General features: G+C 35.3%; 3 protein-coding genes and 1 pseudogene across 3 annotated transcripts; all 4 read right to left on the bottom strand.

Moving 5' to 3' along the window:
* Nucleotides 1–3,096: 3,096 nt before the first annotated feature.
* Nucleotides 3,097–5,045, bottom strand: LOC111366626. The gene is made up of 5 exons (XM_022987342.1): nucleotides 4,859–5,045; nucleotides 4,217–4,492; nucleotides 3,527–4,096; nucleotides 3,416–3,469; nucleotides 3,097–3,302 (listed from the first exon to the last, which is right to left on the bottom strand). The coding sequence occupies exons 1-5, from the start codon at nucleotides 5,043–5,045 to the stop codon at nucleotides 3,097–3,099; spliced, it is 1,293 nt and encodes a 430-aa protein (XP_022843110.1).
* A 2,834-nt stretch (nucleotides 5,046–7,879) lies between these two features.
* Nucleotides 7,880–10,409, bottom strand: LOC111366445 (annotated as a pseudogene).
* Nucleotides 10,410–15,521: 5,112 nt separating this feature from the next.
* LOC111367227 lies at nucleotides 15,522–16,526 on the bottom strand. The gene has a single exon (XM_022987983.1). The coding sequence runs from the start codon at nucleotides 15,928–15,930 to the stop codon at nucleotides 15,673–15,675; it is 258 nt and encodes an 85-aa protein (XP_022843751.1). The 5' UTR covers nucleotides 15,931–16,526; the 3' UTR covers nucleotides 15,522–15,672.
* An 82-nt stretch (nucleotides 16,527–16,608) lies between these two features.
* On the bottom strand, nucleotides 16,609–18,862 carry LOC111367226 (protein CONSERVED IN THE GREEN LINEAGE AND DIATOMS 27, chloroplastic). The gene is made up of 7 exons (XM_022987982.1): nucleotides 18,490–18,862; nucleotides 17,961–18,113; nucleotides 17,748–17,825; nucleotides 17,511–17,606; nucleotides 17,392–17,427; nucleotides 17,104–17,279; nucleotides 16,609–16,994 (listed from the first exon to the last, which is right to left on the bottom strand). Exons 1-7 carry the CDS (start codon nucleotides 18,709–18,711, stop codon nucleotides 16,832–16,834), a joined length of 924 nt encoding a protein of 307 aa, XP_022843750.1. The 5' UTR covers nucleotides 18,712–18,862; the 3' UTR covers nucleotides 16,609–16,831.
* Between the last annotated feature and the right edge of the window lie 1,346 nt (nucleotides 18,863–20,208).

Genomic DNA, 20,208 nt, shown 5'->3' on the forward strand with positions numbered 1-20,208 from the left:
AAGTCACAAACTTGACAACCAGCACAGAGACAAATCTTAAGCCCACACACAGTTCAGCATCCCGTGGAGTAAAATATATACAGAACATCACTGTGAGAAGTGCCACGTAGTCCATGCAAGTTAGACTCAAAACCTTAAATTAGTGAGAAAGGACACGTGAAAACAACCAGACAAAGGTGAATGGCTACCAAGTGACAATCAAATCCAATTCCACGAGGACCGATATCAATAATTACGATTGTCACAATTTTACTCCCCCTAACTGTATGATTCAATTTTTTTTTTTTTGTAAATAGTAAGAGCAAAAGAACTTAAGTGCAATGCAATCCTCATTAGGAGACAGAAATGACCCCAGTAACGAACTTTGGGCCGGTGACTCCCAAGTCAGACGACCCTAGGGCACCAGGTTAGAAACCCCTCAAGCTTAATTGTTCGAGTCAAGTAGGCTCCGAAAACAGTCATAAGTTCAACGAATAATCAAAATAAAACTTGGGAAAGACAATATTTATTAGGTTACACTCGTCCCAAATCAAGTCACATATACATACAACCCCAATCACAGAAGAACACCATCCCAAGTCTCACCCATGCGGTCAAGACTCGCTTACAGGACTACAATGTGTACTGTGTGAAAATGAACGACGAGCCATATACCCAGAACTCCACAGACAAAAATGAACAATGATGGAACCTCAGACTCGTACATATGATAAAAATGGAGTTTGATTTTTAATGCACATGCCATATTCGTTACATAAAAGGCACAAAAAAAATTCTTATTATTATTATTATTATTATTATTATTATTATTATTATTATTATTATTTTGTTTAAACACACAAAAGACTACTAAACTACAAACTAACAGTCAAAAATGCATCACACACATAGATCACACGCAAGTTATGAAGTGATTAGGTACATATGTGATAAATGCATGAATATGCATGAATCCATGATCAGATAGGTGAGCAAACACCAATAGCCGTCCGAAGCGACTCAAACCTCAATTCATCTAGTGGTTTCGTAAGTAGATCTGCCAATTGATTAACAGTAGAGACATGGTCGAGAGAGACTACATGTGATTCAACAAGCTCACGAATAAAATGATGTCGTATGTCAATATGTTTTGTTCGAGAGTGTTGAATGGGATTCTTAGAAATATTTATAACACTTGTATTATCACAGAAAACAGTCATGGTCTCTTGACTAATCCCATAATCACTCAGCATCTGCTTCATCCAGAGAAGCTGAGTGCAGCAACTCCCTGCAACTATGTATTCGGCCTCTGCCGTGGATAGAGATATAGAATTCTGTTTCTTACTCAACCAGTCTACGAGATTGCTACCCATGTAAAAACAACCCCCTATCGTGCTTTTCCTATCATCTGTGTTTCCGACCCAATCGGCATCGGAGTAACCAGCTAAGTCAAGATTAGAATTCCTAGAATAGAATATTCCTAGATCAATTGTTCCACTCACATATCTAATGATGCGTCTAACAGAGCTTAAGTGTGATTCTTTTGGATCTACCTGAAATCGAGCACACATTCCAACACTAAAAGCAATGTCAGGTCTAGTAGCTGTGCGATAAAGAAGACTACCTATCATGCTTCTATATAGGAAAGGATCGACACTTTTACCCGAAGCATCACGACCTAACTTCAAGCTAGTATTCATAGGTGTCCTAGTATGCTTCTTACTATCCAACCCAAAGCGCCTAACTAGATCCTTAGCATATTTAGACTGTGAAATGAACAGTCCATCCTCTGTGTGTCTCACCTGAAGTCCAAGAAAATAACTCAACTCCCCAACCATACTCATCTCAAATTCTTGCTTCAAACACTCAGCAAACTCATAAGCTAAAGACTCAAGAGGAGAACCAAAAATAATATCATCGACATAAATCTGAGCAATGGTGATAGTTTCTTCAACATGTCTAATAAATAAGGTCCTATCTGCACCACCTCGAGAGAATCCATGTTTTTCAAGGTATGATGTAAGTCTCTCATACTAAGCTCTAGGAGCTTGTTTCAGACCATAAAGGGCTTTGTGAAGTTTGTAGACATAGTGGGGAAACTTAGGATCAACAAATCCTTTTGGTTGTTCCACATAGACTTCTTCTTGAAGAAGTCCATTCAAGAAGGCACTTTTAACATCCATTTGATGCAACTTGAGCCCTAAGGTATATGCAACAGCAAGCAGAATCCGAATAGACTCAAGTTGTGCAACAGGGGCAAAAGTCTCATCAAAATCAATTCCTTCAACTTGAGTATAACCCTGAGCAACTAGTCTAGCCTTATTCCTAGTTATAGTACCTTGGTCATCTGTCTTGTTCTTAAAGATCCACTTAGTACCTATAACATTACAATTCTCAGGTCTGGGAACTAAGATCCACACATTGTTCCTCGCAAATTGATTGAGCTCCTCATGCATCGCATTCACCCAACACTCATCACTAAGAGCCTCTTCAACTTTCTTAGGTTCTATCTGAGAGACATAGCTAGTGTATGCTAGATTGTTCAGTACTCTCCTACGAAGCCTCATACCTTCATCTAGATTCCGAATGATATTGTCCTTAGGATGATTAGACTTAACCCTAGTCGATGGTTCCTTAAGATCTTTATCTCGATCTTGTGGAAGTGTTTTCTTTTCAGGTGTTTCAGGTTTCCTAAGAGATGATTCAGACACAGGTGGCTCTATAGGATCCCTAGAACTTATAAGATCACCATCTTTATCACAATTTTCAACACTCTCCCTCTCACTCACAGCATCATCTATCACAACATTTACTGACTCCATCACCACACGAGTACGTAAGTTATACACCCTAAATGCTCGGCTATTTCTAGAGTACCCTAAGAAGATTCCTTCATCACTCTTCGATTCAAACTTACTCAAGTTCTCTCTATCGCGCAAAATGTAGCACTTACTCCCAAACAGTTGAGAAGTCATCTACCACAACAAGAATGTATCGCTTACCACCTAAACTATTAGTCCTAGATGGTCCCATTAAATCCATGTCTATCAATTCTAGGGTTCTTTTGGTCAGAATTTTTGAAGTCTTCTTATGGTTCCCCTTAAGTTGTTTACCTAGTTAACATGGTCCACACACAACATTTTCACTAGGACCTATCTTAGGCAAACCATCTACCAATTCTTTTTTAGCCAGTTGTACTAGACTCTTATAGTTCAAATGACCTAATCTTTTGTGCCAGAGTTCACTCACATCAATTTTAGCACTCCTACACACATAGTTAGAATTAGACAAGACTCCATAACAATTATCAGTTGTTCTAACCCCTTCAAGAACACCCCACCAGACGAATCATACACAGTACATCTCTTTTGCACAAAACTCACCTCAAAATCAGCATCACAAATTTGACTAATACTTAACAAGTTTGACTTTAAACCTTCCACATAAAGCACATTAGAGATCACAGGTAAACCATGTATTTGTACAGTACCTTTGCCAAGAATAGGTGCAGAACCCCCATCTCCAAAGGTAACCATACCACCGTTACATTCATCAAGAGTAGTGAATAAAGCCTTATTACCACACATATGAGTCAAATGACTAACCTGATTAGACAGAAAGCTAACCTTACTAGGAATGTTCAGATTTTTATGCTCATTCCCTAACCTATAGCATCTAGGCTTAGTGTGTCCTAAGGCTCCATAGTGGTGACAGGTAGGAATGAACCTAGGCTCAAAGGTACGTGGCTGAGGGTATCTAGGTATGAAGTTCCTACGTGATTGATGACTCTGTTCTCTCGGAACATTCTTACCCTTATTTGAACTACTAACAGCATTAACTTTCTTAGAGGCAGAAACAAAAACAGTCTTAGAAAGTCCAGCAACATGTGTATTACCCTCAACATATCCTAGACCTTTCCTATCTCCTGCAGGCTTATTCATTTCCAAAATATTGTCCAATTGCTTAGTCCCACTTATGAAAGTCTGGAGATGAGCATTAGATTTCATCAATTCACTAGTCAAAGTCTTAATCTTGTCTTCTAACTTCTCATTGACACACTTTAACTCACTGCCACTCTTAAGTGAATTCTGAAGATTACTAGCAAGTTTCTCTTTTTCTCTTTCAAGTTCATCAACCTTTTTGAGTAGGGCTTTATTGACCTTTTTGATTTTAAGACTCTCCTTAAATAAAAGTTGATAAGCTTCTTGTATTTCTATGTCATCCTCTTCCTCATTACTAGAATTATCGTTTGGAAGTTCTTCCTCAACCTTGTCACTCTCCTTATCAGATTCACTCTTAACAGTCGATACAAATGTCATATAGTTTCCTTCGTCCTCACTACTAGAAGATTCCTGTCTATCATTGGTCTCAGATTCATTATCTCTAAGTGAGACAACTAAGGCCCTACGTTTCCCTTTTCTTTGGTTCTTCTTATAACTAGGGCATTCATTCCTATAGTGACCTATACCTTGACACTCATGGCACCTAACCAAACGTGGTTTATCACTCGACCCTTTATTGTTAAACGTTTCAGTTTTTGCTTTTGTGAATCTGCTAGGAGCTCCACTCTTTTTATCTTAAGGCTTTCTCCTATTCTTGAGAACTTTTTGAAATTTCTTAACAAAGTATGCGATTTTCTCGTCCCTAAGTGACTCAGTATCAGAAGATTCATCTTTTTTGATGGATTTTAGGGCTATGGACTTTCCTTTCTTAGGTTGTGTAATAGTGAGTTCATAAGTTTGCAACGATCCTACCAATTTTTCAATTTTAACTTCATCTAGGTCCTTACTTTCCTCAATGACAGTGACTTTAGGCCTAAATCTCTTGGGCAGGGACCTAAGCACTTTTCTCACAATTTTAGACTCGAGAGTTTTCTCACCTAAATTGAAGCTAGAGTTAACAATGTCATTCAATTTAGCATAGAATTCGTCAAACGTTTCATCATCCTTCATTCTCACTTCTTCAAACCTAGAAGTTAGCATTTGTAACTTAGAGTTCTTTACCGTTTTTGTTCCCTCATATGTAGTTTCAAGAATGTCCCAAACCTCTTTAACAGTTTCACACATTCACACTCTCCTAAACTCTTCAGGAGACACGGCCATAAACAGGGCATGAAGACCCTTGCTATTCCAATTACACTCAGCTATTTCATCCTTAGTCCATAGTGATATGTCAGCAAGGTTAACAGTTCCAGATACGATAGTAGAGGGAGGTTTTCAACCATTTTGCACACTTACCCAAACATGCTCATTTAAAGACTTAAGAAACGCACGCATTCTAACCTTCCAATAGGCATAATTACTTCCGTCAAAGTACAGAGGTACAGAAAGTGATTGACTCATCTAGACAACTATGGGTCAGGACTCGAGATTTAGCTCTGATACCACTTGAAAAACAATAGTTCGACCCAACCAACACCTAGAAGGGGGTGAATAGGTGTTTATGCGGAATTAAAACAATTAATTAACTGATGCAACAAGTCACATCAATTATGCATTGCCTAGATTCATTCACATACTTTATCTACCTAAGTTGAATTACCAGTTGAAAAATAAATAACAGAAAGCAGTAAAAACACAACAAAATGTTGACAGAGAAAACCCAACTGGGTAAAAACTCCGGGCACAAGCCAGTAGAGATCTACTATAGAAGATATTGACTTACAGTACGTCAGACATTATTGATTCTAATAATATTCTGATCTCCTTACTGTATCGACCACAGCTATCCTGGATTTTGCAGATCTGCGCCAAAATCCCAACTTTGAATATCTTCTACCTCCTGTGAATCACCAAGCGCTCCAGCTCTTCTAGCAATTTCCTTCCCGGATCTTCAAACAGATGATCTTCTGGAAGTTTATATGGAGATATGAAAGGGTGTTTTGGTTTTGTGAGGGTTGATGTTTTTATTCAAAGAACCATGAGAATCAAAGATGAAAAGAATGAATTTATTTTGGCTCTTGATCTTTTGGAAGTTGAGAGGAATTGTTGTTTTATTGTTTTCCAAAGGTCACATAATGAAAATCGGACGTTTTGTTTATATAGCAGGTCGAATTTGGTAATATGGAGCGTTAAAAATTCGCGAGGCATTAAAATTACCCAAAGGTCAGATAACACAGTCGCTCGAGCGAGATCCTGGCGAAACTCGAGCGACGTACCTTCGCTCAAGCGATAGACCAGCGAAACTCCAGCGAGGTCAATTCTGCAATTTTGGCTCTAGCAAGGTCAGGGCGAAACTCCAGCGACATCAACGCGCCGTTTGCATCTTCAAAGCATCCCACTTTACCTTAGACCTATGCTATGACCTTTACTAAATTGCAACTTTAGTCCCTAAACTATTTGACCTGTACAATTTAGTCATTGACTTTACAATTTTGACAAATAGGTCCTTAGGTCCCAGATTACCAATTACACATTTTCCTAACACATTCAAAAGGTTAATTAGAGGCATAAATGCAACCGAATTACCCAAGTTCACAATTTTTCATATTGACAAGCATGTCCTCGAGACAACATGACTTGTGCCCCATGTAAACAATATTAAACCCCATTTGACTCCCATTCTTTGACCAGAAAAATGAAAAATATGATCGTTATCAATTAGATCAAATCACCATATTTGACTTTTTATCTCTTGTGTGAGTCATGTAATAGTTATATTTTTCATTCTCATTCTTAAATCAATGGAAATCAAACGGGCATAATACAAATAAATTAAGCAGTTAGAAATATGTATCCATGAAGTTGTGTCCTCTTTGGTATTTGATAATTAGGGTTGATGCAAATGGGTGGAGAATAAAATATCACTACTTTCGTTCCATTTAGTTATTTATTCTTTATTTTTTTTCTATGATTAAAATTTAAACACAAAATATAAGAATCAAGGCAGGTTGAGTAGAGACCACATGTTCCAAGTCATGTTGCGTGCTTCTCCGACTAAACCCATTTCTACTTATTCTTCGCAGCAAATGGATTCTCTTGAAGTGAAATCTAGGACGGATCTGTATTTATTTGGTCGGGCTTGTGTTGGAAACTGTAGGAACTGGTTTGTAGTTTTGTTACTTGGTTCAGAATATGACTGCAAAACCAGCTAGGAGAGGTTGATGACAACTATGCCCTTGTTTGAGACCATTCTTATCAAAAAAATGATTTTTAAATAGTTTATTGATGAGAAATATATAATTAAAAATAAAGAAAAATCATGAATTTATATGTAATATTATTTTATTAAAAAATGTGTGATTGAAGTATGATTAAATCACTGTTGAAAAATATATTTTGATAGAAAAAAATGTGCTCAAACAAGGACTATATGTTTGTTGATAATATTCTTGAGAATAATTTTAATTTATTTTCTTTGGCAATAAAAAATTGTAACAATTTTTTGTGACAGGTTCTTATCAACTTCTAGTGCTAAACTATGTGCGTAGACTTTATTTGATTGGATTTGGACTTCATTAACTATGTTCGTATTTTTGAAATTCTGTTTATTCTGTGCTGAATTATTTAATATACGTAAATACTACGCCCCGTTTGACCCCCATTATTCTTTTCATTCTTTTTTTTCTCTTATTTTCAACCACACAAATTTTCATAAAATAATATTATACGCAAATAAAAAACTTTTAATTCTTTTTTAACCGCATATTTTTCAAAAAAACACTATTTTAACCATTAAAATTTGGAAAGAATGGGAGCCAAAAGAGGCTACATATCAAGTGAAATATGTAATAATTGTTTAATAAAATAATAGCAAAATTTATAGAATTACATCAATTAATTAAGTGGTAAAGCATTTGAAATATACACAAGCACTTAACATTGACATCCAATATTGAATATCTAGCCTTCCAAAGTTCTTTTCCAAGCAAAGACCGAACAAGACAAGTAGATAAAAATAATCATGAAGCAATGCTATAGCGAATGTGCCTAAGAAGAACTGGAGTCACAACGTCGAGCAAGCTCAATTGAGGTAAGTGACCATTAGTCTGCATCATCTCAACTATGGATTTACTGTCAATGTTCTGGTGGATGTACTCAAAAATCACTACTAGAATGGCTAAGTTTTTCATACTTTGAATTATGTGACATGGTATAGTAACATGGCACAATAGATGCCACATGTCACTTTGAAATATAGTTTGTACCATACTTAATGCTATGTCTGGTCTCATGTTGTATGATGTCCTGCTGAATCCTTGGACAGCCAATGTTTCCATGTCACCTCCTATGACTAGAGGTGCAAATCCATCACACCATGCCTTGTAATTTGATTGCATGGCTTCCAATAATTGTTAAATCTCTTCTTGTTCAACTCCTCCATAATAGTCCGTGTCATTCAAGTACCTGAGCATGAAGTTAAGCGAAAAACATGAAATTGTGAATGTTTACATATTATGTGTTAGAAATTGAAAAGCATGACAAGAAAATGTGCTAAAAGAATTAAAAATATATATGTAATTAAATAAGCAAAGCTCAAGATTCGACCCAAGGTTAACCAAAGGTACATGAAGTACACATTTGGGGCCATGGCACATTAAAGGTAAACCACATTTAAAAGGTTAATAAATACAATAATGCTGAGTGTACATGGGTTTTCTGAACAGAACCCCTTCAAACACTCATGCCAAGTGGGTCCAATGTATAAAAACCCACCAAAAACCCCACCCACCCTCAGTGTTGTGAGTGCTGCTGTACTCTGTCCTCTTAGCACCGTCCTAATAAATAAAAGTACAAAAAGTATGTAATTACCAAACATGATGGTTTGTACATAAAAGTTACTAACTAAAATTGAACAGCTATCGAATTTGCATTCATTGTGTATTCTCTAGAAGTTAATTCTAGAGAAGATTCAAAGTTTGGAGAGCTCCTTCAAAACTTGCTAAGCAACAGTGATTAACACTAAAATTCCACCAATTTAAATTTAATTTTTGGGACTCATCTTACCCAACAATTAATTCATCTGTCATATCATTTGTTGCTTCATTTATCTTTATAATATATCTCCAAGAAAAGAAATTTATATCCACAAAAAGGTAGACGTTTAAAAGTTAATATAAACCTACGTAGCTATTCATCTATTTAATTGAACAGTAGTCTTAACTTCGGAGGAAAGGTATATGTACAAAGTAGGATGCAGAAAATAATAAGATCACCTATACACCAATTTAAATGACCTTATCATTTCACCTCAATTTGAGGATTAGGATGATCCCAATATTCACAAACAACATTATTCATGTGAAATTTAAAGACCTATGCAACTGTGCAATTTATTCAGTGATATTCAATTGATATTTACTTTTACACTTCAAGAATTCAACTCCCATCCAAGAAATACAAACCAGTTTCAAAGTCAAAGATCTAACCTCGGAGAAACAGAGATGGTGACAAGTTTAGTGAAGAGATCGGGACGTGTAATAGAAGCTATAACTCCAATCATGGTGGATACAGAATGTTATGCCCCTGCATAGAACCTCACCGCGTCCGTTTCAGATAATAATCGAAGCGTATGAAGAGGAGGCGTACCTGAAAATGTCATGTCCGAGGCGTGAGGTCATCGAAGTGATATAGTCCGAGGCATCTACATTTTCTGAAGCGTCGCTTTCGAAGCGTGAGGTAACCGAAGCGTTATGCTGTGAAAGAAGATGAGAAGCACCTCTCCGTCGCCAGTTTCACAGACGAATCTTTTGGTCAAGATTGTCTCTATATCTTTAGGAATGATTGATGTGACATCTCTGTCATATGTCAATTCAAAATCAGAAGAATTAATTGTCCGCACACCTACGAAGCGATTGATGGACACCGACAAGCAGACATCTTGCATCGTCGGATGATCACAAGTGTCTAGCATCTAGCAGTGCTCTTTGCCTATAAATGCCAAGAACTTAGCCAAAAATGAGGTAACTATTATACTCATGTTATTCCACAACTAAGATATTCTACTTTCTCCTCCCCCTTCAGCTTGTGCATTCCGGCACCACCATCATCACCGTCCACTGACTTAATCGTCGGAGTGTATGTGGGCACCACTACCACCGCTGGTACCGACCATATACACCTAATCGTTTGCTGTTACACTAGGGTGGAATACGTGGAGTAACTCTCAATTGGCCACGTGAAGGGTCCAATTTGCAAGGTCAACACAGAATGACCCACAAATATACACGACTGAACCTGAAGCTCCTTTAGTATTGCAAACACGTCATAGGCATATCCTTCAAGTGACGAATACCTTTCGAAATCAAAGTAATCCGGCTTGGTGGTTCCAACACCCATATTATCAAACACTATGACCCGATTTTCCTCAACCAGATGTGGTACTAGGTGTTTCCAAATTGGCTGGTCAGTTCCGAATTCATGAGCTAGTACTATGGTTTGGTCACCTGACCCCACAATTTTCACGTTGTGTGCTTCTTCGACTAAACCCATTTTCTTCTTCGTAACAAAAGGATTTTCCTGAAGTTGTAATTTGGCGCGAGTTTCTATTTGTTTGATGGGGCTGGCTGGTCGCTAGTGATGGAAACTGCATGGACCTGTTTTTATTTTTGTTTGTTGGTTCGGAGTATGACACAAAACCAGCAACACGAGCCGATGACTAACACCTGTTTGTTTATAGGGTTTATCCACAATGCTGCGGCCATATTGGCCCTGGCCATCTGGCACCGCCAAGGCCGATGTGGGTAGTGTAGCACGATTCTTATATTATAATATTTTCACGATAATGGTATTATTTTTTCTTGGGTTCAGAAATGAAAGTTGTAGGATTGCTTGACGAAAATGTCTTATATTTAGGATTGCTTGACAAATCTCTTGATAAAAGGTTTGTCAAATTTGAATGTTTAGTTGAAAATTGTCGAACTCAAGTAATTTGTGACTAAAAATTAAAGTTTGATCAATTGATAAAATTTTAGCAAAATTTTCTCAAATAGGGACGTAGAAAGTTCGACATTTTCTAATCATATTTCACCCAGAATTTCATTAAAGTAATTATTTTCTCTCCATTCTCATCAGTTTATCTCGCTTTTTCTGTTATGATCACGAAAGTGAAACATAGGTAAAGATTTGACGAGTTTTAAGACTTTAATACGATTGTACATGTGATGAATGATGGTAAATGCTAGAGTTTATGATCGTTGTAATTTTCTATTTGTGACCTTTAGCCCGGTCATGTTTCTATTTGTCCACATATGTTTATGACAATTGTTTTGATAAATTCTAATGTAATATTTGTATTTCCGTGACTTTGTTTTTCCTCGTAAGTTGTGACAAATATATATATAATGGGTCGAGTTGACACGTGTCTCCTCAAAATTATGTCAAATGTAACTTTTGTCAAATTTATAGCTCGTGTAATCGAGATAAGTAAAATTAAAAAATTTGTGACACGTGATTTGTGTAATGTGAGACATCTCCAGTACTCACATAAGTGAAAATAATCATTATTTAGTATATTTAGGGTTTCAAGTCGAGATAACTCCCATGAAAATGTGAAATACCTAAATATATAGCTATATAATTTAGAACGAAAAAAATAAAAATAAATTTATGCTCGCAAAAGTGAAATGAAAGAGAATATGAAATTTCTAACAAGAATGATGAAATTACGCTCTTCGAACCATTTCTCTCTTCAAGCCATTGTGAAGAAACTAAGGTAATAGGATTTACGGGAGTTTACATGGTAAAATTAAACCTAAAATAATATTACCTCAATTATAACAATTTTTTGAAAATATAAAATGAAATACTAAAAATAAATTTGAATTGTTATGAGCAAATATAATACCTTTCAAGAGTATCATCACCATAACATGAATTGTAAATGCATGAATGTGATGTACCAAAAAATCCACGATCCTAACAAAATAGGTAACAAAGCTACTTTGTCACTCACTACTATAAAGTTAAACTGGTGCTTGCCGTTGCACCAGGAGTTGTTGCGCTAGGTGCTAAAGCATGTATTTTCTTTCTTCTTCCTTTTTTGTTGATTCAACAATCCTAGAGTTTCTTTTTTATCCAATCATATATAAGGAAATTTTTTGTTTTTTGTTTTTTTTGCCCCTTTTTTATAATATATATTGTTAAGGGCCCTTCGGTATAAAAATAAAAAGATTGCAACATCGAATTGGACTCCCGATAGATAATAGAAATTGGAAATACCTTTTATCTCATACTACTCTCTCAATATATAATTCAATCTTTTGGAAAAAAAAATTAATAATAATACAGGAAACTTTGCATATCGAATTCGAAAGTTTCAATCAATTCTTGCCAATATCCACAAAAGGAAATTAAGAACATATTCTAGTTGCCCAAATAAAAAAACATCCATGGCCAAACCAATAAAGTATTCATGCCAAAAGGATTATATTCATTGATAAGTTGTGAAGAGTTTGATAATCGTCAATCACCTCAAGTTTGAGGTCATCTCGTTTAAAAGTATAACCGTGGTACTTCGCTACACTCATTTTTTAACAAAAGCATAATTTAGACGAGTTGTTGAAATTTGCTTTGTGTAAGCTTTCCTTGCATATATTGGATAACTCGAACGCATTCGATCCGTTGTTGTTTTTTTTTTTTCGTTGCGCTAGGTGTTAAAGCATGTATTTTCTTTCTTCGTCCTTTTTTGTTGATTCAACAATCCTAAAGTTTCTTTTTTATCCAATCGTATATAAGGAAATTTTTTGTTTTTTGTTTTTTTTTGCCCTTTTTTAATAATATATATTGTTAAGAGCCCTTCGGTATGAAAATAAAAAGATTGCAACGTCGAACTGAACTCCCGATAGATAATAGAAATTGGAAATACCTTTTATCTCATACTACTCTCTCAATACATAATTGAATCTTTTGGAAAATAATAATAATACAAAAAACTTTGCATATCAAATTCGAAAGTTTCAATCAATTCTTGCCAATATCCACACAAGACAATTAAGAACATATTCTAGTTGCCCAAATAAGATGTCCAAATAAAAAAAAAAAACATCCATGGCCAAACCAATAAAGTATTCATGCCGAAAGGATTATATTCATTGATAAGTTGTGAAGAGTTTGATAATCGTCAATCACCTCAAGTCTGAGGTCATCTCATTTAAAAATATAACCGTGGTACTTCGCTACACTCATTTTTTAACAAAAGCATAGTTTAGACGAGTTGTTGAAATCTGCTTTGTACAAGCTAACTCGAACGCATTCGATCCGTTGCTTTTTTTTTTTTTTTTTGTCGTTGCGCTAAGTGCTACAGCATGTATTTTCTTTCTTCTTCCTTTTTTGTTGATTCAACAATCCTAAAGTTTCTTTTTTGTCCAATCATATATGAGGAAATTTTTTGTTTTTTGTTTTTTTTGCCCTTTTTTAATAATATATATTGTTAAGAGCCCTTCGGTATGAAAATAAAAAGATTGCAACGTGGGGGCAACCCCAGCCAAGTTAGTCGGGCAGTTGGACTAGCAATCGTGAGGTTGCTAGTTCGATTCCCGTTGGAGCTGCTTATTGGCCTTCTTGGTTTGAATCGGTCAGCTATGGGTAACCTAGGCTGATTTACCTCCTTGTGGTCCTTTGCTGGCTAGGATCACAAGGCGGGGTTTACCTAGTGCGCACCTTCGGGTAGCGGCTGCGGGTTCCCTTGTCAACAAAAAAAAAAAGAAAAAAGATTGTAACGTAGAACTGGACTCCCGATAGATAATAGAAATTGGAAATACCTTTTATCTCATACTACTCTTTCAATATATAATTGAATCTTTTGGAAAAAAAAATAATAATACAGAAAACTTTGCATATCGAATTCGAAAGTTTCAATCAATTCTTACCAATATCCACACAAGGAAATTAAGAACATATTCTAGTTGCCCAAATATGATGTCCAAATAAAAAAAATAAAATCCATGGCCAAACCAATAAACTATTCATGCCAAAAGGATTATATTCATTGATAAGTTGTGAAGAGTTTGATAATCGTCAATCACCTCAAGTCTGAGGTCATCTCGTTTAAAAGTATAACCGTGGTACTTCGCTACACATTTTTTAACAAAAGCATAATTTAGACGAGTTGTTGAAATCTGCTTTATGCAAGCTTTTCCGTCATATATTGGATAACTTGAACGCATTCGATCCGTTGTTGTTTTTTTTTTTTTTTTTTTTTTTGGCACGTCGGTACACCCCCTTGCCATGATGAATCTCTGTCTTGTGGAAAGATTCGACAGCGTCTCCCATAAGGGGAGAAAAAACATAAAGATGAGAAAAGAAAGAAGATATTTTTTTTTATAGCTACTACAATCGTTGAAGCAACTATTGAACCAACTATCGTTTCGTCAATTTATCGTAATAAAAAATCAACTCGTACAAATATACTAACTTAAAAAATTGAATGCATGACCTGATCTATGCGAAGGAAACAATGTAGTGAACTGGTTGGTCCACATAAACCTTTATTTTTGTGTTTCTGTTTTCTTTTTCCTTCAAAAGTTAATACAAATAATGAAGAATGAAAAAACAGTTGAGTCAGATTCACGGGATAGTAATATAAGAGCATCTCTATGATACTCTTTAAATATGAAATGATCTTCAATATATGGAAGAGGCTACATTTACATCACATTGTACATAAGGGTGTCCATAGTTGAGTCAGATTCACGAGATAGTAATATAAGAGCATCTCTATGATACTCTTTAAATATGAAATGATCTTCAATATATGGAAGATGCTACATGTACATCACATTGTACATAAGGGTGTCCATTATGGACACCCGACGCCTCGGCATTGGCTAAGGCGCCTGCCACGCACTGGCCCACTGGCGCCTCGACCAATGCCGAGGTGCCAGGTGTCCATAATGGACACCCTCATGTACAATGTAATGTACAACAAGATTAATCCTATATTCTTTAAATATGAAATGCTTTTTATTTTAAATAATTAATATTTAAAATCATGCTCTAAAATACTCTTTGAATTTACAGTTTAATTTAAAGAGTGAGCTTGACTCTCCAAATTGAAGAACCAAACCCACCCTCTATACTTAAAGCACATTTGGTACGGATCAAAATCTGATTTTAATTTAAGTCAAAGTCAAACAATTAATATTAAACATATCTTTTATAGGTTCCACAACTTTTAAATCACACATTTTAAATTTTTTTTATTACAATTTATTCAAAAATCTAATTTTAATCTCTACTAAACACCCTCATAAATGCATTCAAAGTATTTCAATTTTTAATGTAGGAAAATAATAAAATAATTTAAAGAAAAAGCTTGTTAAAATAAAAAATAGAGAAAATTAATAAATATTTTTTAAGATTAGTAAAATTAAGTATTAAATATAAAGAGTTTGTTGGGCAATTCAAACTCTCTAACTTCATAGATGTTAATATCTTTAAAAAATATAGAGGCTAGATGCTCTAAGAATCTAGTCTCCATAGAACAAATGAAATTTCTAATGAGATTATTTCCAATTACTCTTAACTTTGATACCATCATGCCCTGATTCCAGGATGTCAAACTCATGAAGTTGTGTAATGTCATTAATTCTACACTAAACATAATAAATCTTAATCCTCTCATTTTTCTCCTTATGATTATAATTCAAACGTGCCTTGAAAAACAAGTAGCTGAACTACAGCCTTTTATTCAAGTGCTTCCAAATCATACATATATCAAAGCATATTAAACAGGTAAAAAAAGAAAAAAAGAAAACTAAGGGACCCCTTGGCGGTTCACCGCATCAGTGGCGGAGAGTTGAGCCTGGGAATTGGTGCCGCCGCCGCCTTTCTCAGTCGGCGCGTCGGTGGAGCTGGCAGCGCCGCGGCCAGGTTGAGGCTGAAGGTGTCCCTGTGTTCCGTAGCCTTGTTTCTTGTAATCCTCCAAATCTTTGTACTGCGTGTATGGACTAGTCTCCACCGGTAGCCCCTCTAAATTCCCCTTCTTTTCAACATTTTCTTGTTTTCTATCCATCTGGTTCTGGATTCAAAGTATTTCTTCTAGTTTATTTTTGTCTTCTCCGATTTCGTTTATAATATTTGGCTGTGGATTATTCCATCCATCGTTTTTGTTATTTAAGGTTGCTGATTCTCTTTGTAATGGTGCCACGTGTCATATAGGTGTCCATTTTTTGCATGAGATGTCACTCATTGAATGAATGAAGGCTAAAGCCATGCAAAACCAATAAAATATTGGGGGTCATTGTCGATTTGTTTCTTTGCTATATTTGCACCCACATCTAACGGAAAACATTGCTAAAATAATAACGGATTAATAAAAACTTTTCATAGTAATAATGGGCAGTTTCGAATCATTTAAGAGTGGATGATCATAAGCAATTTTTTAAATAATTTTAATATTATCCGTACTTATTCCGATTATGTAATATGACTGATGTTGAATACATTTTAAATACAATTTTTGCTGAATAAAAGTGAAAATTAATATAAAAGATTTTCAATTTTAAACTCCATGGCAAATCCTGGAAAATCAGATCACTTGAGTTGAAACTGTAGCTCTTAGCCCACTTTATGTACCATTTCAGTAGAATTTTCTGATTACTTTCTGTATTATGTACTTCGTATTTGAAGTGAACATTTATGCTACCTTAAATTCGAACCATCCACACCTTTCACTCTGTAACAAACTGTATATCACAATCACATCATGTATTTGTATTAAAAAAATGCAAATATAGCTAATTGTTATGCTTTAACATTAAGATTTTGAAAATAAAGTTTTTAAGTTCCCTACTCTTTGCTTTGCCTGTGATTATTTTATCTAAGGAAATCCCTAGTTTCCCCGTCCAATCAAAATAGATCACAGGGCTTGTACATGATGTGAAAACTTAACACCAGCCAATTTTTCCTCATTATTACTCAAGTAAATCCTCCCATTTGCAGTATTGCCCCCCGGCCAATGCACGATAATACCTATCTCTGCAGTACACTGGCCTTCCATTGGCCGCCTCTGCTGCGGCTGCTGCTAGATCATCGTCTGATTTCACATCAACTGGCAGTCTCAACAGTTCCTCCTTCCTACAATATATTCGTAGAAAATTTGTTATGTGCAGTAAATATGATTTGACATGTTTGATAAGGTAGATGGTACATTTTTGTATTTAAAGACTTGACTAGTTTCACATACCGTATATTGAACTTTGTGTTGATCTTTGATGATGAAACGTTGGATGGGTTCTCCTTAAATGTGTTCTGGATAAAATTCTCGACTGGGGTAGCGAAAATGAATAATGAAACGGCTGCAACTAGCAATGCTCCTGTTCCAACCAGTGTCTGCTTCAGCAGCTTGACCACTGGTTTTACCTAAATGCACACATTTACACAGTTCTTTCACTCTTATTGAAGATACAACCTCTCTAGGCTTTAAAATCTGTATTGATCTCTACAATTGAAAGCAATATAATCTATTAAGTACCTTGTATGAACCCAATAATCTATCGCGAGCCAGGATCTGCAATAAAAATGATCAATGAAAGTTATCAAACGCAGTTCGCAGTTTTATGGATTGGGTTACAACTGATAAACAGCACTAACCTCGGGTGGCTTCACCCACATTTGTCCATCATACCATCCAGTCTCTTCGTAAGGTATGACCGCTGATAAAAGTCTATCGCCAACATAACTCCATCCCTGTACATGTACAAATAATAAATTTTGTAGATCGCATTTACAACATTCTAATGGAACAATAAAGTAGTTTGGACAATGAATTGACCTAGCCATTCTGGTATTCTAAAGGATGGACTTTCCAGGAGATTAACTGTAACATACCAGATAAATCCTCAGGACTATTAATGAAACAAGAAAAAGAGTTCCCGTCCCTGCTGCTAAGACGAATCGTAAAGGATCCTGCAGATTGAAAAGTATTAGTTTGTACTTGGCAGTGAGCGAGCACAATTCAAGTTCCATTAACAAATTGTGCAGGAAGACATTCTTAGCAAAACCTTAATCCTTTGCTCATGTATTGAACTATACTTGTACTACCTTTGTAGGATTGAAACTTGCTGCTGCAATAGGCACTCCCAGGACAGTGAAAGTTACCAACCAGAGTCCACCAAGACGTAGGAAAAAAGAGCCTGGACCCAAGTCAGCCCATGAGTATAAAGATGCTTCTTTCAGAGATGAGTATTCATTCACCTGTCAAATCACCATAGTATGATAAAATCAACTTTTTAACAGATCCTATGAGAAAAAAGATGACCAGTTCATTACATTGTCCACTTCAAACCATATAATTAAACTTACTAAACAAGCCATTAAGGTTTTTCTAAACAGTACGAGGTTAAATAGACTGGTGGTCTACAAATTTATACTGAAGTTTGTTACAATCTCTCTCAATTTTGATAATAAAAAAGTGTCGCAATAGAAATTTTAACTAGCCAGATTGTGACGTCAATTTCTTTAACAATCAATCTGACGTACATACAGACATACACGCAATAATCAATTTCTCACAAGTGCTACAACTAGGTAACTTGAAACAAAATTAAGTTAAATGATCACTTGAACATACCGGCCTTTGTTCGAATGGCACCTCAACTTCCATCCCTGGACCCCAGCTTCGACCAGGCACCCCACTCTTGCCCCCATCCATCTCATCTCTTAGAGCCCTGACAGCAATTCTCCCGGCTATAATCCGATTTCTGTCGCACCGGATTATCGACCGGAAACTACTCCCAACATCACCCTGTCGAGGACTCGGGACTATAGAACAGTATACATTCAACCGAAGCATTTTTTTTTATCAATTAATCGACGGCAGTTTCTGTGAAAAACCAGTGTGCCTGATTAGTTCGTCATGAAGAGAGGGTCGGCAATCTGCATTATTTACGTGGAGGAAAATAACGGGAAGAGAAAAATAAATAAATAATGGTTTTTTGTTTTGTTCTAAAGCGAAAATGGTCCGTATTATTAATTAGTAGGATAATCCAAATAGGGTTAGATTTTTTAGATATATTCTGTGGCTCAGAAATTACAGAATGTTGTGTGGCCTGCGCTGTAACGTGTCGAAAGTTTCCTTGCACGCTGCATCTTGTTCATATCGCACGTCCCCACGGGCCTGCGATCTTCCAATTTTCAACTCCGACTGCATAAGTGGACGAACCCATTGTTAAATCAATAATTGAAAACATTAAAATCGATTCAAACTATGAAACTTAAGAATAAATTCACTTACATAATAAATAAAATTCTGACTCGAACTAATTTGCCAAATTAAGATTTTCGTTAAACACATAAGATAATTTTGTATAATTTTAAAATGCATATTTTGAAATTTTTAATTGACAATATATGTTTTCTCAAGTCATTTCCCCCCCTAAAATATGCCTCTAAAGTTGCATTTTTTATTTATTCTTTCTACGCAAATCAAACTCAACCCCATACCCTTTTTTTGCAATGCACATGCTGCATTTGGTATATTTTCATTTTTATTTTTTAAATTTGGTACAAAATAATTATTTAAATTTACGATAGTTAAAATGATTCTTTTAAAGAAACATTTTGTAAAACACAATTATTATTTAAGCACAATCATTCTCGATAAGCGTATTTTATACCCCTTGAATAATTGCTTGACATAATCCAAATTAATAAATTATTTTATCGATAACTTCTCTAAAGTAATGATTTTTTGTTTTCACTCGTATACCGGCCAAAGTTAGGTAAAGAAGCTTTCTTACGAGGACTCTTTTATTCGTGCTTGTTGACCAATGGTTTTTTCTTTTTTCTAATGTATGGAGATTCTATTCTATTGTATTGAATTTATTATTAGTTAATGGATGCTCATAGACTTGAAGGTTTGAGAAGGTTCTAGACATTAAAAATATGGACATCGTTTCCAATTAAAATAATTTAACATTAATGTTGACTTGAAGTTTCAAAACAAATTATCTCTTCATTAGATTGCGGAATCAAGTAGTTATTTATTTAGGTTCGAAGAGTAATGCTAATTATGCTATATATCATCCCTAATTGGTATCCGTTTAAATAATAATAATGTTACAGCTAATAAATAAAAATGTATGACAACTTTACTTAAAAATATAAGGTAATTGGCACAAAACGTCCATACTTTTCAAGTTTATTGTGGAAAACGTTCCAACCTTTCATTTTTTGACATTTTCGCCCGTACTTTTTACATTTCTTTGCACAGAAGGTCATTTTCATTAGTTTTTGACAATTTTACTCTCCATTCAAATAAAAAAATAAAAAAAATAAAAAAGAAAAAAAT

The sequence above is a fragment of the Olea europaea genome, chromosome 18 (genome assembly GCF_002742605.1).
Source record: "Olea europaea var. sylvestris chromosome 18, O_europaea_v1, whole genome shotgun sequence".
Lineage (NCBI taxonomy): Eukaryota > Viridiplantae > Streptophyta > Magnoliopsida > Lamiales > Oleaceae > Olea > Olea europaea.